This window comes from Cucurbita pepo, chromosome 10 (assembly GCF_057944985.1).
Source record: "Cucurbita pepo subsp. pepo isolate OVF chromosome 10, ASM5794498v1, whole genome shotgun sequence".
Lineage (NCBI taxonomy): Eukaryota > Viridiplantae > Streptophyta > Magnoliopsida > Cucurbitales > Cucurbitaceae > Cucurbita > Cucurbita pepo.
In genome coordinates, this window is record NC_141807.1 from 995,261 (window position 1) to 1,010,483 (window position 15,223).

Below are 15,223 nucleotides of genomic sequence, written 5' to 3' on the forward strand. Positions count from 1 at the left end.
ATCACTATTGTCGTGAGCGGTTCTGGAAAATCAGGAACAAAGATGAGAATTCATGTTTAAAGTGGATAATGTCGTATCATTGTGGAAGTAAGTTTGTGATTCTTAAAAGCTACAAATACACAAGTCCATCCTCCTATGACAATGACTGCAGATTCCATAGTGTTGGTACCAACAATGTTGAGCGCCCCGCTCAAATGGCTGCCTCGTTCGCTGGAGTCTTCTACAAGCCTCCCTCCATTTTCTTTTGTTCACATCGTTTATTTTTCTTGCATTAATCCCTTTTCACATTATTCCACTTCTTATTCATTTGATTTTCCATGAATGAAAATTAAATTCTAAAGATAATTTTGAAATAATAAAAAAAGAAAAAAATTTCTCTGTGCATTAAATTTGTGTTTATCAGGTCCCAAGCATAATAATATTGTTATGGCATGATCGTAGAACATTTTTTCCATTACGCTTGTCGTCTCTCTCTCTCTGTCTCTCTGCATTAAAACCCACTACCGTCTCTTCATTTCAGCGTCGTCTTTCGCAAGATTTCTCAGAAAGCACAGAAGAAAAGAGAAATGGTGAGCCTGGAACGGACTCCCACATGGGCAGTGGCGACAGTGTGTTTTTTGCTGATTCTGATATCCATTTGCACAGAGTATTTGCTTCACTTCCTTGTGAAACGGGTACCACTAGTATATTGTTCATTATTAATTCGATTTGGAAATGCATCTGAACTAACTCCGATATTTGATTTGTAGTTTTTGAGCATGAAGAGGAGAAAATCGCTTAGGCGGGCTCTGGACAATATCAAATCGGGTCAGATATTACAAAAATTGTATTCCGAATTAGCTCTCTGTACATATATAGTTTTGATTATGTGTGTGTGTTGCGTTTGAATGAATTTGTGTAGAGTTGATGCTTTTGGGATTCGTATCGTTGTTATTGACGGTGAGCGAGAAAGCAATTGCTAACATTTGCATCCCTAAGAGTTCGAATAAAATATTTCTTCCCTGCCCGACTACGAATTCGGCCACTTACTTCGTGGAAGAACCCAAGTGTGATTCACAGGTCCGCCACAGAATCATAGTTCATAAAACCATATGCAAGATCTTAGCTATTATCTTAACTCAATCGCTTCATTAGGCCAAAGCCTCGTTGATATCTAGAGACGGTGCAAAGCAAGTCAAGTATTTGATCATCTGTTTAGCCTTTGTTCACATCTTTTCCAGTCTCCTCACCTACAGTCTTGGAATCGCCAAGGTAACCTCATTTTTTTTCCTTCCCGTAATTTTTGGTATGGAACTGATAAACAACAAATATTTAGCAGAAAAATAATTTGAAAGATGAGCGAGCTGATTCAAAGAAAATAAAGAAAGAAAGTGATATTTGGATAGGTATTCATTTAATGTTGGAAAAAGAGTAGCGTTGATGATCATCAGCAAATTACGTGTAGGGTAGATGTTTAAATGAATTTATTGGCACGTGAGGAAGACTTTTGAGATAAGCTTCTTGACTAATCTTCAATAATCTTCTGGTTTAATAAGTCCCGTGACTCTTTCAAAACTTTCTAATAATTCAATTACTTTTGAAGTTTTATTCATTAAGTTTCTGAATTTGTAATTTAAGTTCACAAGTGATGTTGTTCGTTGCAGATGAGGAGATGGCAGTACTGGGAAGCAAAAACCAGAACGTTGGAGTATCAATTTACAACCGGTAATACTTAATGATATCAATATCAATTTACAAAAATCTCAGAGCTGGTCCACCCCCCATTGACTATTGTGTTTTGTCTTGTTTCTATGTGGGACAATAATTAATTAATAAGATCCAAGAAGATTTCAATTTGCTCGTCAAACATCCTTTGGAAAGAGGCATCTAAAATTCTGGAGCGACCATCACATTCTTCGATGGCCGGTATCCTTGTTCTTCTTTTGATTCAATTAATCATCTTTCTTCCCACATAAAGTTGTTCATTTCTTTCTTGTTCTTGTTGTGCGTGTTTGAACTGTAGGCCTGTTTTCTTAGACAATTTTATGAATCTGTCTCCGCAGCCGATTATCTCACTCTTAGACATGGTTTCATTGCGGTAGCTTCTTCCCTGAGTTTGTATTTGATATCAAGTAGCAGTGTTTGACTAATATTGTGTATTAAATCTCTGAAAATTGTTACAGGCCCATCTTGGGGAAGGAACCAACTTCGATTTCCAAAACTATATAACAAGAGCTCTAGATAATGACTTCAGCGTGGTTGTGGGGATCAGGTCGCATTTTTATTCAATCCATCTCTTCAAGTATCGTAGCCTCATTTGAATGAATCAAGCCTCTGACCCTTTATGTGAATGTTTACTTGTTGCAGTTGGTGGGTTTGGATTTTTTCTGTTATCTTCATATTCTTCAGTGCACATGGTAACAATCAAAGTCCTCTTTGTTACTTTCTCTTCCAAACAAGAAGCTAAAAAATTTAACGTGCAAGGTCCATTCAATTTGATACAGGGTTTCACAGCCATCTATGGCTTCCCTTTATTCCATTATTAGTAAGATTTTCTTATACCTTTTATACGCTGCTTTGAGCTGGAATGATAGTTTTGTGTAATCTTCTTTTGAATTTACTTCTCAGATGCTTTTGTTGGTTGGGACAAAGCTACAAGGCATCATGACTGAGATGTGCTTAGACAGCCATGGGAAGTCCCATGTCGTCCGAGGAACTCTGCTCGTTAGGCCCAGTGACCAATATTTTTGGTTGGGCCGGCCTAAGTTGCTTCTGTATTTCATACACTTCATTTTCTTCCAGGCAATTCTTTGCAATAATCTTTGTCCAAAGTTAAAACTGTTTACAAAAGCCGGATTCTAAGTTTTTGCTATCTTTGCAGAATTCTTTTCAATTAGCATTCTTTGCATGGGCATGGGTAAGTATGCAGGATACTTTGATTTTCTGCTAGATTGTTGTAGCATCAAAGCTAATTAATGAACTGGTGACTTAGCTGAAATTTGGGATGAGATCGTGCTTTCAAAGAGAGATTTCAGATTGGGTAATAGGAGTTGCGGTGGGTGTGCTGGTGCAGTTCATTTGTGGCTATGTCACTCTGCCTCTCTATGCTCTGGTGGCTCAGGCAAGTACTAAATTCCCCTGCTTTCACAGAATTGAAATGGGTGTTCATATACTGAACGTGGGTTATAATAATGGTGTTGAAAGATGGGGAGCTCGATGAAGAAAACGGTGTTCACGGAGGGGGTAGTTGAAGGGCTGAGGAAATGGAAAGGGAGAGCGAAGAAAAGGGTAGCTCGAAGAAGGCAAAGAGGGCGCCATGGCTGCGACTGCAACTTCCCGCATTCGTCGCCGCGTGCATCAGTTGACGCGGGGGTTGACTCGCCGCCTTCTTTCAGACTTGAGGCAGCGGCAATGGGAATGGCATCTGTGGATTGTGGTCGTTTACAAGGGGCGGGTGGGAACAATAAACATTATAATACTTGTTCGGATTCTGCTGCTCTTTCAAGTTGTGATGATGATGATAAGCTAAAAGGCAAACGTCCAGTGGACGAGCCGGATCACAAGCCCAGCTCCTTCGATGGCTTTGACTGGGCTACCAAAATACACCGCAATTTTTCACGACATGCAATGTAGCACGTGCTCTATTTCAATTTAAATATTACTTTTTTTTTTTTTTTTTTTTCTTTCTCCTTTTTTGGGAACGTGCAGAAAGAAGGATAGAATTTGATTACTATATATTGTATTATATTTTTCTATATATTTGTACATTTTATTAATATTTTGAATAAGTTTGGCCCTTCCATCAACATTTTTTCGAATATTCAAATATCTTAGTTTTTATTTAATCAATTGAAATAAGTACATATTTTGAATTATAATCAGCTTAATTACGATTATGCCGTACTTAAAGAGTTTGACTGAAGAGGAAATTAGGAAGGGTAGCTAAGAGGGTGGCTTAATCAATTTTTATTGAAAATAAAATTAAAACTCAACTTTCAACCAAATTATTTATGAATTCTGTTGATGTCATCAACTATGTAAGTTATTATTATTATTTTGAATTAACCACCTCTTTAATTTGGTTATTTATGAGAGACGGTAGAGAGTACATATGGCCACCCACCGAGTAGGGTAAAGAGAATAGAGATGTTCATAGGACGGGACGTAAAAGACTTGCGGTTTTCATCTCACCCCCAAAGGTAATATTAAATCATATTCCTTAGTACGTGGTCTTCCACATAAGCAGCTGGGCCTTCCGGAATTAACTTAACTTCCTTACAAAACAATTAGCCCTTTAATCACAAAAGAACATTCTGCCACGTGAGATTTCCACAACCCCCCACGTCATCCAACCACTTTTTCGTTGTCACCCATATCTCAGCAAACCAAACCAAGAAACCCCACGTCAATTCCTCTCCTAATTTCCACGATTACAATAAATCCAACCACGTCACTATCATTAAATAAAGTCCCATCCCATAGCCTTTGGGTTTTATTTCATTTATGTCACTTTTCATATTTTAAATACCAAAATTATAAGTTAACTTTTATTTATAGATGGGAGTTGAATTCCGTAAAATGTCCCCATCCGAAAGGTAGAGAGATTAGATGGGTTGCTTTGTACACCAATCATCATTAACACCTAATTAGCTCCTAATGAAATTAAATAAAATCGTCATCGGGCGTTAATACGGTGCCAAATGGAATCCGTCTGACCAAGTAAGCTGTGACGCAATTAATCGTCACCCACAGTTTCGGTTACGTCCTAGATTGCGTTACCCGCGTTGACGCTTAACTTTTCCACAGCCCAATCGGTTATTGTTGAATATAAATAAATGCCCAATGCCATTATGCCAATGTGCCAATACCCTACATAATCTCTCTCTTTCTCGACCAAATTTACAATATGCACCAAGCAATTCCGTACAGGACGTGGGTGCCGGCCGCTGCGTCTTCCCGCAAGGCACCCGAGGCTTCTGCCGATGGGGCTGCTGCGAGTGTCGAAAAAATGGTGTCCAAGAACGCGGTTGTGGTTCTGGCGAGGCATGGGTGTTGTATGAGCCATGTTTTGAAACTGCTGTTGTTGGGCCACGGGGCGAACCCGGCCGTCTTCGCCGTCGGTGAGGAAGATGAAGTCAATATTGCCGGGGAGATTGGGAAATTTGTTGCCGGCGCCGGAGATGGGAATGAGGGAAGAGTGCAGTTACCGGTGGTGTTTGTCGGCGGGAAAATGTTTGGTGGGTTGGAAAAAGTGATGGCGGCTCATATTGCAGGCGAATTGGTGCCGGCGTTAAAGGATGCGGGTGCTTTGTGGCTTTGATTACAAAAGGGGAAATTCAAATTTTCATAAATCTTGAATTCCCATTGGATTAAATTTCTGATTCAGAGGAGATTCAAAGTCATGTAAATTATTTTAAGTGAAAAAATTATATATAAAAATAAGCACACCTTTTTCTCCCTTTTATTGTGGCAGATGCTTCATGAATCGTTTAATTGGGCCTTTCTTATTGGGCCGATTATATAAATGGGCCGTCACAATTTTCATGAAACAATTTGGGCAATTCATCGCGTGCTGGGCTTTTAAATAAGGAAAATAAATGAAAATACTCAATGTGAGAAGCACTTATGCCCAGCTGCCAGCTGCCAGCTGCCAGCCTAGCCTTGTAACCACGCTGTGTCATCGGCTTGAAGGACGGTTAAGCCGAAATGACTGAAAAGCCCCTCCAATACCCCCAATTTCCTGGGCTCCGTGGTAATTTTGCACTGATCATATTCGGGCACTGCAACCATGAAAGTCCCGGAAAAACCCGTACGCTGCTTTTCCCTCCCCGATTTCTACCGCTTCCGATTCCACTATTGCACCCACTGACGTAAATTAAACCGCTATTTCCCATTGTTATTTGTGACATTTGTGGGTAAAGTGGAGATTTTTGTTCTTTGAAGATTGTGTAGGGCGCGAAATTTGATCTCGAGAGGCGGGAAGGAAGAAGGGTTGTAGAAGAAGATGATCAAGTTTTTCAGAGGGAAAGAGAATTCCGCCGATGTATCCTCGACGCAGTCTCCTTCTCCCTCTCTTGCGTCTTCGCCGTCTTCCTTGTCTTCGACGGGGACTGGTCCTCCGAGGCCAATTCGTCTTGTTTACTGCGATGAGAAGGGAAAGTTTCGGATGGATCCTGAAGCTGTCGCTACCTTACAGCTTGTAAAAGAGCCAATTGGTGTCGTTTCCGTTTGTGGCCGTGCTCGTCAGGGCAAGAGCTTCATTTTGAATCAAGTTAGTCTCTTCTGTTCTTTATTTTGTGTAGAATATGCTCTGGAAATTACCTTTGTCATCTGGTGGGTTCATTCAAAATCTAGGGTTTTTGAGTTTTGGCCTCTAAGTCAAGATTTTGGGAGGTGTTGCACTTTTTTTAGTTTGTTTCTATGGTTTCGGTCTGTAAATAGGTAGCTCTGAAGAGAAACGTCTCTGAGCTGGAATTCAAGTTTATCACTGTGTAGGTGCGAGGAAGTGGCACGTGTACATCGAGTTTATTTTTCTTTCTGAATTGTAGTACTCGAGTGGGAATGTGGGCCTTTGCCTTGTGTATTTGTTTAGGACTATGCTAAATAACTGAAAACTCTAATTCTAAGTTCCTAAGTTCGATATTATGAGAGTGCATTTGCTTAACGGGGTTTGAAAGCTAGGATACTGAAACTTACGTGTAGATTGCGAAACGAAATGAGTTTAGAAGCTTGGGTTTATGTATTTTCCCCCCCTTGGTTTGTGATTTGTAAAGGTAAGTGCGTAGTATGTAGCAATAATTTATATAGCTTAGTGTATTGGCAATTTATAGCATAGAATTAGCAAATCTATGTACCAAACTATAGGCTTTGCTCTTCAACTCCAAGTTATACAAACTCAATTTTTGAACCAAATGCCCTTCAAGATTCTTATCTTTTTCTTGGGATAATTTTTGTGGATCCCTGTAGACACATGCAATTTGAATTTTTCGGGTTATTCTCTTTTCACTACAGCTAGTTTTGTTTCTCATGACTCACGGATGGAATCTATCTTGTATTTAAAGTGTAAATTAATTTGCTTGAAGACGGCTATGTTTTTTTTTTTTTTTTGGGGGGGGGGGGGGGGGAGGTGGGGTTCAGCGTTTGATTTTATGCAAATCATTTTCAAGATATTGTGATTGTTACATAGAACTTTCACGATATTTTGTGGAGCACTTTGCCTCCCTACATTTGTAGTGTCATTTTGTGGACTTACAATCAGCTCTTTTCTTTTGAAGCTTCTTGGGAGGAGTAGTGGATTTCAAGTAGCATCTACCCATCGACCTTGTACTAAAGGGCTATGGCTCTGGAGTACACCCTTGAAAAGAACTGCCCTTGATGGAACTGAGTACAATCTTTTACTATTGGATAGTGAAGGAATTGATGCCTATGATCAAACGGTATGATAGAAATCAATTCTTGTTGAGAAATTTCATTAATTTGACGATGTCCGAACAACAAACTAAAGCTTCTTTGTACAGGTAGCTAGGCCATCTAAATAGTTACTCACAATTAACCTAAGTAACTACTCTGTAAACTTATCGAAAGAATGAAAATGTTCAATCAACTTAACAATTAAAAACATACAACAGTATCTGCACAGTAAAGAAGGGAAACTAAGGTAACTCTTCAAACTAATACACTACAGTATGATTTCAGTCCACTATTTTATGTTGTTTCTGGTTATCAATTATCTAGTTGATGTGACGTTGATACGAATGATGGTGGTGCTGTTATTTAAGTTCTTCGTGTATTGAGCTTCAAATCTGCTTCATGTTAATTTATAGTAATGAAGTACTTCTTTCACCGTGTGTTTGCCTCCTTTGAAGGTGCAGTATTACAAATTTCATTTTCTATTTAATTTGTTCCATCTATTTTTCTTACTTGTTCCTCAATTTTTTTTCAGGGAACTTACAGCACCCAGATTTTTTCTCTGGCTGTTCTCTTATCTAGCATGTTTGTCTATAATCAGGTAGAGGCAACTGATGTTGATCCTTATCTTTTAGAAACCTCTCTTTTTGACTATGTTGAATTGCACATTTCCTCTGTTTTATCTCTCTCTAATTGGAATATGATACTTAAATAATTTTTTTTAATGCTTCTCTCTTTGTTGTATAATTTGTATCATTTTCACAACTTCATTTTTCTTTATGGAACTCGTTCTTTTTTTTCTCTGTTCAGATGGGTGGAATAGATGAAGCCGCACTTGACCGTTTATCTCTTGTCACTCAAATGACTAAACATATTCGTGTTAGGGCTGCTTCTGGCAGAACTACATCTGCTGAACTTGGTCAATTCTCTCCAATCTTTGTTTGGCTTCTCAGGGTACAATACACTTCTCTACTATTAATATTCATAAATTTGTTTCAAAGTGCATTCAGACATTAGGTCATGTTTTCTAATTTTTTTCTGTAACGTGCATAATATTTTCTGATTACATGACTTCTCAATGTAAGATCCTTCTCCTCCTTATTACGTTAGATCATTTTTTTTTTTTTTGTGCTTATTTTATCTATTTGCTATTGTATTTATGTGGTCTACTTTAAAATTATTTCATTTTGCTAACCTTGATGCTTATTTTTTTTTAAAATGAAAAGAGAATTACTTCACCATTACCTTCTTATCATGTTAGATCCTCTACTTGGTTTAATTTTATCTATTTTTAGTTATATTATGTGGTCGTATCTAAAATAAGAATTATGTGCAGGACTTCTATTTGGATCTAGTAGAGGATAATAGGAGAATAACGCCTCGGGATTATCTGGAGCTTGCATTGAGGCCGGTTCAAGGTAGTGGAAGAGACATTGCTGCTAAGAACGAGGTATTAGATGGACATCTATCACCTTTGTGGTTTGTTGACTTTGTTTTCTCTGTTATTTGGGCTCTCACATATTCTAGGTCTAGAAAAGAGAGAAAAAGCTACTCTTATTTAAGTCGTATAAGTTCTTTTAGAACTCTCTCTTAGTTCATAATTACTTGTACTTGAGTGAGTCTTGGGAGAGTAGGTAGCTGATGCATCTCTTTTGGCTGTACTTATTTCTTCAATAAACTAGTCCCTATCAGTTAGATTTCTAAGGATTTCTTTTTCCTAATGATTCTGTTAATTAATATATCATTTAAGGTTTAATGTGTCCTTTTGGGCTTCTATTACTCATTCTTTTGTAATTATGAGCATGAGTTGATAATTTTGGACTCGAGTCCTTTCCAGTGGGTGCAGGTTAGCTTCTCTTTTTGTGAGCTTGTTTTCTTTGTTGCTCTTGTATAATTCTTTAAATTTTCTCAATAAAACCTCTTTTTCTTATTTAAAAAAAAAAAAAAAAAAAAGGAAAAAGAAAGGAAAAAGTAATAGCAACATCATTTAAGGCTTCTTATTAATGCTCTTTCTTAGGTTTCTTTGTTTTTATTTCTGCATTGTTCCTTCTGTTCTCTCCTTTCAGAGTTTCTATCATGATCATTTGATCTTTTTCGCTAATCAATGAAAAGCCTGTTTCTTCTTCACAAAATAATAACATCATTTAAGGTCCTCTGGAAAAGGAGAGGGTTCCCAATTGTTTAGTTTGTAAGATTTGTTGTTTTCCAATGTCTTCTGATATTTACTCTCTGTTAGCTCGTGAACATAGAATTTTAAAATTCTGCTTTTTATGACTTTGGAACACATTAGATCGCTGTCATTTGTACTTGTATTTGTTGTCGAAAAATGAATGTTTTTGTTTGCAACTATTGTCTGATCTGTAATTTTATCCATTTTCTGACAGATTCGTGATTCCATTAGAGCTCTGTTTCCTGATAGAGACTGCTTTACGCTTGTGCGTCCTTTGAATAATGAAAATGATCTCCAAAGACTTGATCAAATTTCTGTAAGTAACTTGGGCTTATGGATTTTCTTTACATAATTTTCTTTTGAAGCCAAATTTAACCAAACTTCCTTGATATTCTGTGGTTCTGCAGTTGGATAAACTAAGGCCTGAATTTAGGTCTGGACTTGATGCATTTACTAAATTTGTTTTTGAGAGGACAAGGCCTAAGCAAGTAGGAGCAACTGTTATGACAGGTCCAGTCTTGGTGGGTATTACAGAGTCCTACCTTGATGCTCTAAATCAGGGTGCAGTGCCTACAATAACCTCCTCTTGGCAGGTTAGTATATCTTATGAACTCTTATTTTTTTTTTCAGGGAACACATATCTTATGAAATCTTGTGTAATGTACTTTCTGGAGATGCTTGTAAGCAGTTTTTTTTATTTTGTTTTATTTTATTTTTCTCATTTCTCAATTTGAATGTACAGATGTCTGCATTGTCTGCACACATTTCTCTCCTTTCATTGAGATTTATTATGTGGAGTGCAATCATGTCTGAAATTGTTGTCACCTTTAGCAAATTAGGAATTAAACAAGAAACTAGAAGATAATTCTCATCCATATCATTAATGTGCAGAGTGTTGAAGAGGCAGAGTGTAGAAGGGCGTATGATCATGCTGCTGAAGTCTATACGTCTACTTTTGACCGGTCAAAGCCACCAGAAGAAGTACGTGCAAATGCTAACTTACATCTTCATTAGAGATGTTTTTGTTGCTTGATAACATGGTTTTTCTGTAGGCAGCCTTGAGGGAAGCCCATGAAACTGCTGTTCAAAAATCACTTGCTGCATTTAATTTGGGTGCTGTAGGCGCTGGTCCAGTGAGGAAAAAATACGAGGGATTACTGGAGAAATTTTATAGAAAAGCATTTGAGGTAAGGAATATTATGAATCTGTTAGTTCTATGTTTTTATCTGTGTATGGTCAATTGGAAATAGAAAATTATGAAATGAGGCCTCGAACATTTTGTTTGAGTTGGTCCAAGTAGGAATGAAGACTCTGATGCTTGAGACAGTAATCTTACATATGCTTTTTTGTTGAAGGAAAGGCTGTTTGGTAAGTTGATTTTTGGCTAAATCGGGAAAATTTTATTGGGTGTATTGGAATTTTTGGAGAAACTGCAGACCGACTGGTTTCAATGTCTTTCTCGAGTCTTTATGGCCCAACTTTTTTCTAAGAATTCTCTATTTTCTATTTTTAGATTGACAACTTCTTGTCATAAGTTTTAATATGATTTTGGTAGCCCCTTTTTTCAACCTATCTTTTATATCTTAACGACCGTTTGGTTTCATGTTAAAATTGGAGGAAAAGAATTCACTTTTACCCTTGTATTTAGTTAAGCCTTCAAGTCATTAATTCTTCCCGAATGAACCTTGAACTTCAAGTGATAAAATTAAGACTCTCCATTAGTTCGGTTATACCATTGTAAATTGTGGCTTCATGTAGGTATAGTTGTGTCTTGATTAGAATTATTTTTGGGCATTGTTCCTTGTTTCTTTGGATGTCTTTTTAGCTGGTTTTGCTTGTGATGATTATTTGGGCCTCCTTTACCGGTTCCTAATTGGACTTTATATTATGTGTTTTGTTGGTTGAACTTTCTATTATTTATTAGTTATTTCCTAATAAATTTCTAATTTGTTTTAAGTAGGTATTAATTTCTTCATTTGCTTGAGTTTTAGGATTTAATTTGAGAAGGTTGATATTGAATTAGGTAAAGGAGTGAATTTGAACTTTCCCCTACAAATTAGTAATGACGATGTTGTAGAATTGTCTGAGCTTAGTGTTCACAAATATGTGATGGGACATTCTTTCTTCTCTTTGGACATTTTTGTGCGCTATCAATGTACAAAATGAAGCAATTTTACTAGAGTATGGAACTGCATATCATCTTATATATGACATTGTCAAAGTTTTCACGTAATATTTTATTTTCCAATTTTTCTGGAAGTTGGTCTTTAGAAAGAATATTTTCTGCTCTCTGTTTTATTTACATGAGTTGGTGGTTGTCTAATGCAGGATTACAAAAGAAATGCATACACAGAAGCAGACTTGCAATGCACAAATGCTATACAAAGCATGGAACAGAGGTTGAGAGCTGCTTGCCATGCTTCTGATGCAAATATAAATAATGTTGTGAAGGTAATTTAGATTTTATTTGTCATTATTTTGGGTTAAGAACTATTTTTGTGGTCAGCTTCTGACAGGCACAGTTTGGTTTATTAATAAACAAAATAATGTTCAGCTATGCTGATGATTTTGGTGGTCTGGAAGCAACTCTAGTTGTTGAATTAATTATGTTTATTGGAAAGTATAAACTGTGATTTGCACCTAAACTGTGATTTGCGATAACATAACAAATATAAACTGTTGTTGAATTATTGGTCTCTGTTTCTTTTCTGTGATTGAATCAGCTGAACATATTTTCATCTACTGTATTTATTGAACCTTCATCCTTCTTTGTCAAAGTCTCTTCTCCCATGTACTTATTGATTCATAATTGAGTTTCTCTTTTGCTTTGGGTTATTGGCATGCCTGTGCAGGTTCTTGGCGCTCTTCTGTCTGAATACGAAGCATCATCCCACGGTCCTGGAAAGTGGCAGAAACTGGCGACTTTCTTACACCGGAGGTTTATATTAGTGTTTGTCCCATATATTTTTTTTGGATCTTTTCTTGAATTATTGTGACCTGACCAATACCATGGAACTTTGCAGTTTGGATGGTCCTGTACATGACCTTATAAAAAGACTTATAGATCAAGTTGGATCAGAGAAGAATTCCCTCGCTTTGAAGTGCCGCTCAATTGAAGATCAGCTGAATTTGCTTAAGAAGCAGCTGGAAGCCAGTGAGAAGTACAAGTCTGAATATCTGAAGCGATACGAGGATGCCATCAATGATAAGAAAAAACTTGCTGATGACTACATGAACCGCATATCTAATCTACAGGGTAATTGCAGTTCTCTTGACGAGAGATGCTCTAGCCTGAAGAAAACATTGGACCAAGCAAATCAAGAATCATTGGATTGGAAAAGAAAATATGAAACTGTCTTGTCAAAGTTAAAAGCCGAGGAAAATCAAGCTAGTTCAGAAATTGCTGTTTTGAAGTCTAGGAGTAGTGCTGCTGAAGCAAGGCTGGCGGCTGCTCGGGAACAATCTCAGTCTGCACAAGAAGAGGCAGAAGAGTGGAAGAGGAAATTTGACATTGCTTTAAGAGATACTAAAGCTGCTCTTGAGAAAGCTGCACTTGCAGAAGAACGCACGAATAAACAAACAAGGCTTAGGGAAGATACTTTGAGGAAAGAATTCTCCATTACTTTGGCTGAAAAGGTGAGCCTTCATCACCCACCCCATTCACAACTCACAAACATTTGCAAGCATATTCTACCTCTACACTTGAATTCTTGGAGTGCTATAATGGGAAGTATCTGATCTCTCTTTTTTTTTTTTTTCTTTTTTTTTCATGATGCAGGAGGATGAACTGAAGGACAAGGCAACAAAAATTGAGCAAGCCGAGCAGCATTTGACAACTTTACGGCTTGAGCTGAAGGTAAACTTCTTAGATCTCAAAAGATGTTGACAGGACATTTCTTAGCCCATTTATTTATGATTTGTGTTTACTGAAGTCAGTCTCGTGGCACAGTAGATGATTTGAAATTCAAAATTCACTTTTTTAGTGAAAAAAATAAGTAGTTAAATAAGCAAAGCCATCATGGAATATTGCGACAATTTTAGTTCCATCCGATATTATGTTTCAAGGCTTTTCCCATCATTCTCAACTTCTTATATGCTGGCATGCCACAGCATGTGGATATCAGTTTGCATCTCAATGATGAAAACAAAACATATCATTCATGTATAAATAATGTTTCGTCTGCAGGCTGCCGAGTCAAAAATTGGGAGTTATGATGTGGAAGTATCGTCTTTGAGGCATGAAATAGAAGAACTAAAAGAGAGGTTGGAAACAACAAATGCAAGGGCTCAATCATTTGAGAAAGAAGCAAGGATTTTGCAACAAGAAAAGGTTCATTTGGATCAGAAGTACTTATCTGAATTCCAAAGGTTTGATGAAGTTCAGGAAAGGTGTAGACTTGCCGAACTTGGCGCTAAGAAGGCTACTGAAATTGCTGATAAAGCAAGAAATGAAGCTAGTGCTGCTCAAGAGGGAAAGAATGAGATGCAGAGGTTGGCAATGGAGCGGTTGGCCCAAATCGAGAGGGCAGAGAGGCAAATTGAAAATCTGGAAAGGCAGAATAAAGATTTGGTGGAAGAGGTGCAACGAATTCGGGGGTCAGAAATGGAAGCTCGTTCAAGAGTTGCGTCATTGGAAGCCAGAGTTGTAGAAAGAGAAAAAGAAATTGAGTCTCTATTGAAATCAAACAATGAGCAGCGTACAAGCACTGTTCAAGTTCTTCAGGGCCTTCTGGATTCAGAACGTTCTGCACATGCAGAGGCCAACAATAGGGCCGAGGCTCTCTCTCTTCAGTTGCAATCTGCTCATGCAAAAATTGATCTACTCCAACAAGAGGTGACTAAAATTCGTCTTAATGAGACAGCTTTAGATAGTAAGCTGAAGACTGCTTCTCATGCGAAACGGCTTAGGGCGGATGATGGTGAGATGGGCATGGAACACGTTCAAGACAAGGATACAAGCGAGAGAATTTTAAGAGTAAACAAAAGATCTAGAAGCACTAACAGTCCCATGAGGTACACCCAGCCGGAGGATGGTGGATCAATTTTCGAGGGCAATGAGGATAATCATCATAGCCAACAACCAAATCAGGAGGATTATACCAAGTTCACTGTCCAGAAGCTTAGGCAAGAACTCACAAAACATAATTTTGGTGCCGAACTGCTTCAGTTGAAGAATCCCAACAAAAAGGACATTCTTGCGCTCTATGAGAAATGCGTACTCAAACGATGATAAGTAGATTTGTGCTTAGGATTTGTATAGGTTGATGAATGTAATCTACATGAAGACGAAATTGTTAATCTATCCTGTAGGATTAGAGAGCGTTTTCAAGTCTGGATTATGGATTTTGGCGCTGATTTTTCTCACCATCTGATTTCTAGAATGTGTTTGAATTTTTGTGTATTCAGTGTTTGACCTTTTGCGAGTCTATGCCCGTGTATCAAGAAGAAAAATTGTGGGTTATATTTGTTAGTTGGGAACAAATATGTATCTAACTTGACAGCCAAGAATGCCTTCAGCTTTGGGTTCACTAGATCTGTTTTTACAGTGCCTCTCTTCTACATTCCTCTTCTGCAGCAACTTTTCTTTGATGGAATTTTAGCTTTAGAACTCTTAAATCCATGTGTTATTGGATAATTTGTATGTAACTAGTACTCTAATGTGATTCA

General features: G+C 37.6%; 3 protein-coding genes across 4 annotated transcripts; all 3 read left to right on the forward strand.

Annotated features, from left to right (window-relative positions):
• The first annotated feature begins 330 nt into the window (after nucleotides 1-330).
• LOC111803310 (MLO-like protein 12) lies at nucleotides 331-3,785 on the forward strand. Its single transcript, XM_023687650.2, has 14 exons — nucleotides 331-674; nucleotides 750-807; nucleotides 902-1,059; nucleotides 1,135-1,251; nucleotides 1,644-1,704; nucleotides 1,817-1,905; nucleotides 2,003-2,077; nucleotides 2,163-2,251; nucleotides 2,347-2,396; nucleotides 2,484-2,524; nucleotides 2,608-2,781; nucleotides 2,861-2,896; nucleotides 2,972-3,100; nucleotides 3,184-3,785. Exons 1-14 carry the CDS (start codon nucleotides 567-569, stop codon nucleotides 3,610-3,612), a joined length of 1,614 nt encoding a protein of 537 aa, XP_023543418.2. The 5' UTR covers nucleotides 331-566; the 3' UTR covers nucleotides 3,613-3,785.
• Nucleotides 3,786-4,818: 1,033 nt separating this feature from the next.
• LOC111803493 (monothiol glutaredoxin-S5) lies at nucleotides 4,819-5,438 on the forward strand. The gene has a single exon (XM_023687923.2). It carries the CDS (start codon nucleotides 4,886-4,888, stop codon nucleotides 5,297-5,299), a length of 414 nt encoding a protein of 137 aa, XP_023543691.2. The 5' UTR covers nucleotides 4,819-4,885; the 3' UTR covers nucleotides 5,300-5,438.
• Nucleotides 5,439-5,607: 169 nt separating this feature from the next.
• LOC111803490 (uncharacterized) lies at nucleotides 5,608-15,084 on the forward strand. 2 transcript variants are annotated; one of them, XM_023687920.2, is made up of 14 exons: nucleotides 5,608-6,250; nucleotides 7,254-7,415; nucleotides 7,922-7,987; nucleotides 8,197-8,340; nucleotides 8,723-8,836; nucleotides 9,771-9,872; nucleotides 9,964-10,149; nucleotides 10,448-10,537; nucleotides 10,609-10,743; nucleotides 11,885-12,007; nucleotides 12,409-12,494; nucleotides 12,580-13,192; nucleotides 13,335-13,412; nucleotides 13,743-15,084. In XM_023687920.2, exons 1-14 carry the CDS (start codon nucleotides 5,984-5,986, stop codon nucleotides 14,784-14,786), a joined length of 3,210 nt encoding a protein of 1,069 aa, XP_023543688.2. In that variant the 5' UTR covers nucleotides 5,608-5,983; the 3' UTR covers nucleotides 14,787-15,084. The 2 variants fall into 2 exon arrangements, with proteins under 2 accessions (XP_023543688.2, XP_023543689.2); XM_023687921.2 differs by lacking the exons at nucleotides 5,608-6,250; nucleotides 7,254-7,415 and adding an exon at nucleotides 7,730-7,844.
• The last annotated feature ends 139 nt before the right edge of the window (nucleotides 15,085-15,223 follow it).

What these genes read in the sequence shown, in the direction of transcription:
- LOC111803310 (XM_023687650.2), top strand. Translation starts at nt 567, where the DNA reads ATGGTGAGCCTGGAACGGACTCCCACATGGGCAGTGGCGACAGTGTGT. An exon ending in CATATTCTTCAGTGCACATG is followed by an intron (nt 2,397 to 2,483) that starts GTAACAATCAAA and finishes AATTTGATACAG; the next exon opens with GGTTTCACAGCCATCTATGG. An exon ending in TTCCCTTTATTCCATTATTA is followed by an intron (nt 2,525 to 2,607) that starts GTAAGATTTTCT and finishes TTTACTTCTCAG; the next exon opens with ATGCTTTTGTTGGTTGGGAC.
- LOC111803493 (XM_023687923.2), top strand. Translation starts at nt 4,886, where the DNA reads ATGCACCAAGCAATTCCGTACAGGACGTGGGTGCCGGCCGCTGCGTCT.
- LOC111803490 (XM_023687920.2), top strand. Translation starts at nt 5,984, where the DNA reads ATGATCAAGTTTTTCAGAGGGAAAGAGAATTCCGCCGATGTATCCTCG. An exon ending in AGAGCTTCATTTTGAATCAA is followed by an intron (nt 6,251 to 7,253) that starts GTTAGTCTCTTC and finishes TTTCTTTTGAAG; the next exon opens with CTTCTTGGGAGGAGTAGTGG. An exon ending in GCATGTTTGTCTATAATCAG is followed by an intron (nt 7,988 to 8,196) that starts GTAGAGGCAACT and finishes TTCTCTGTTCAG; the next exon opens with ATGGGTGGAATAGATGAAGC.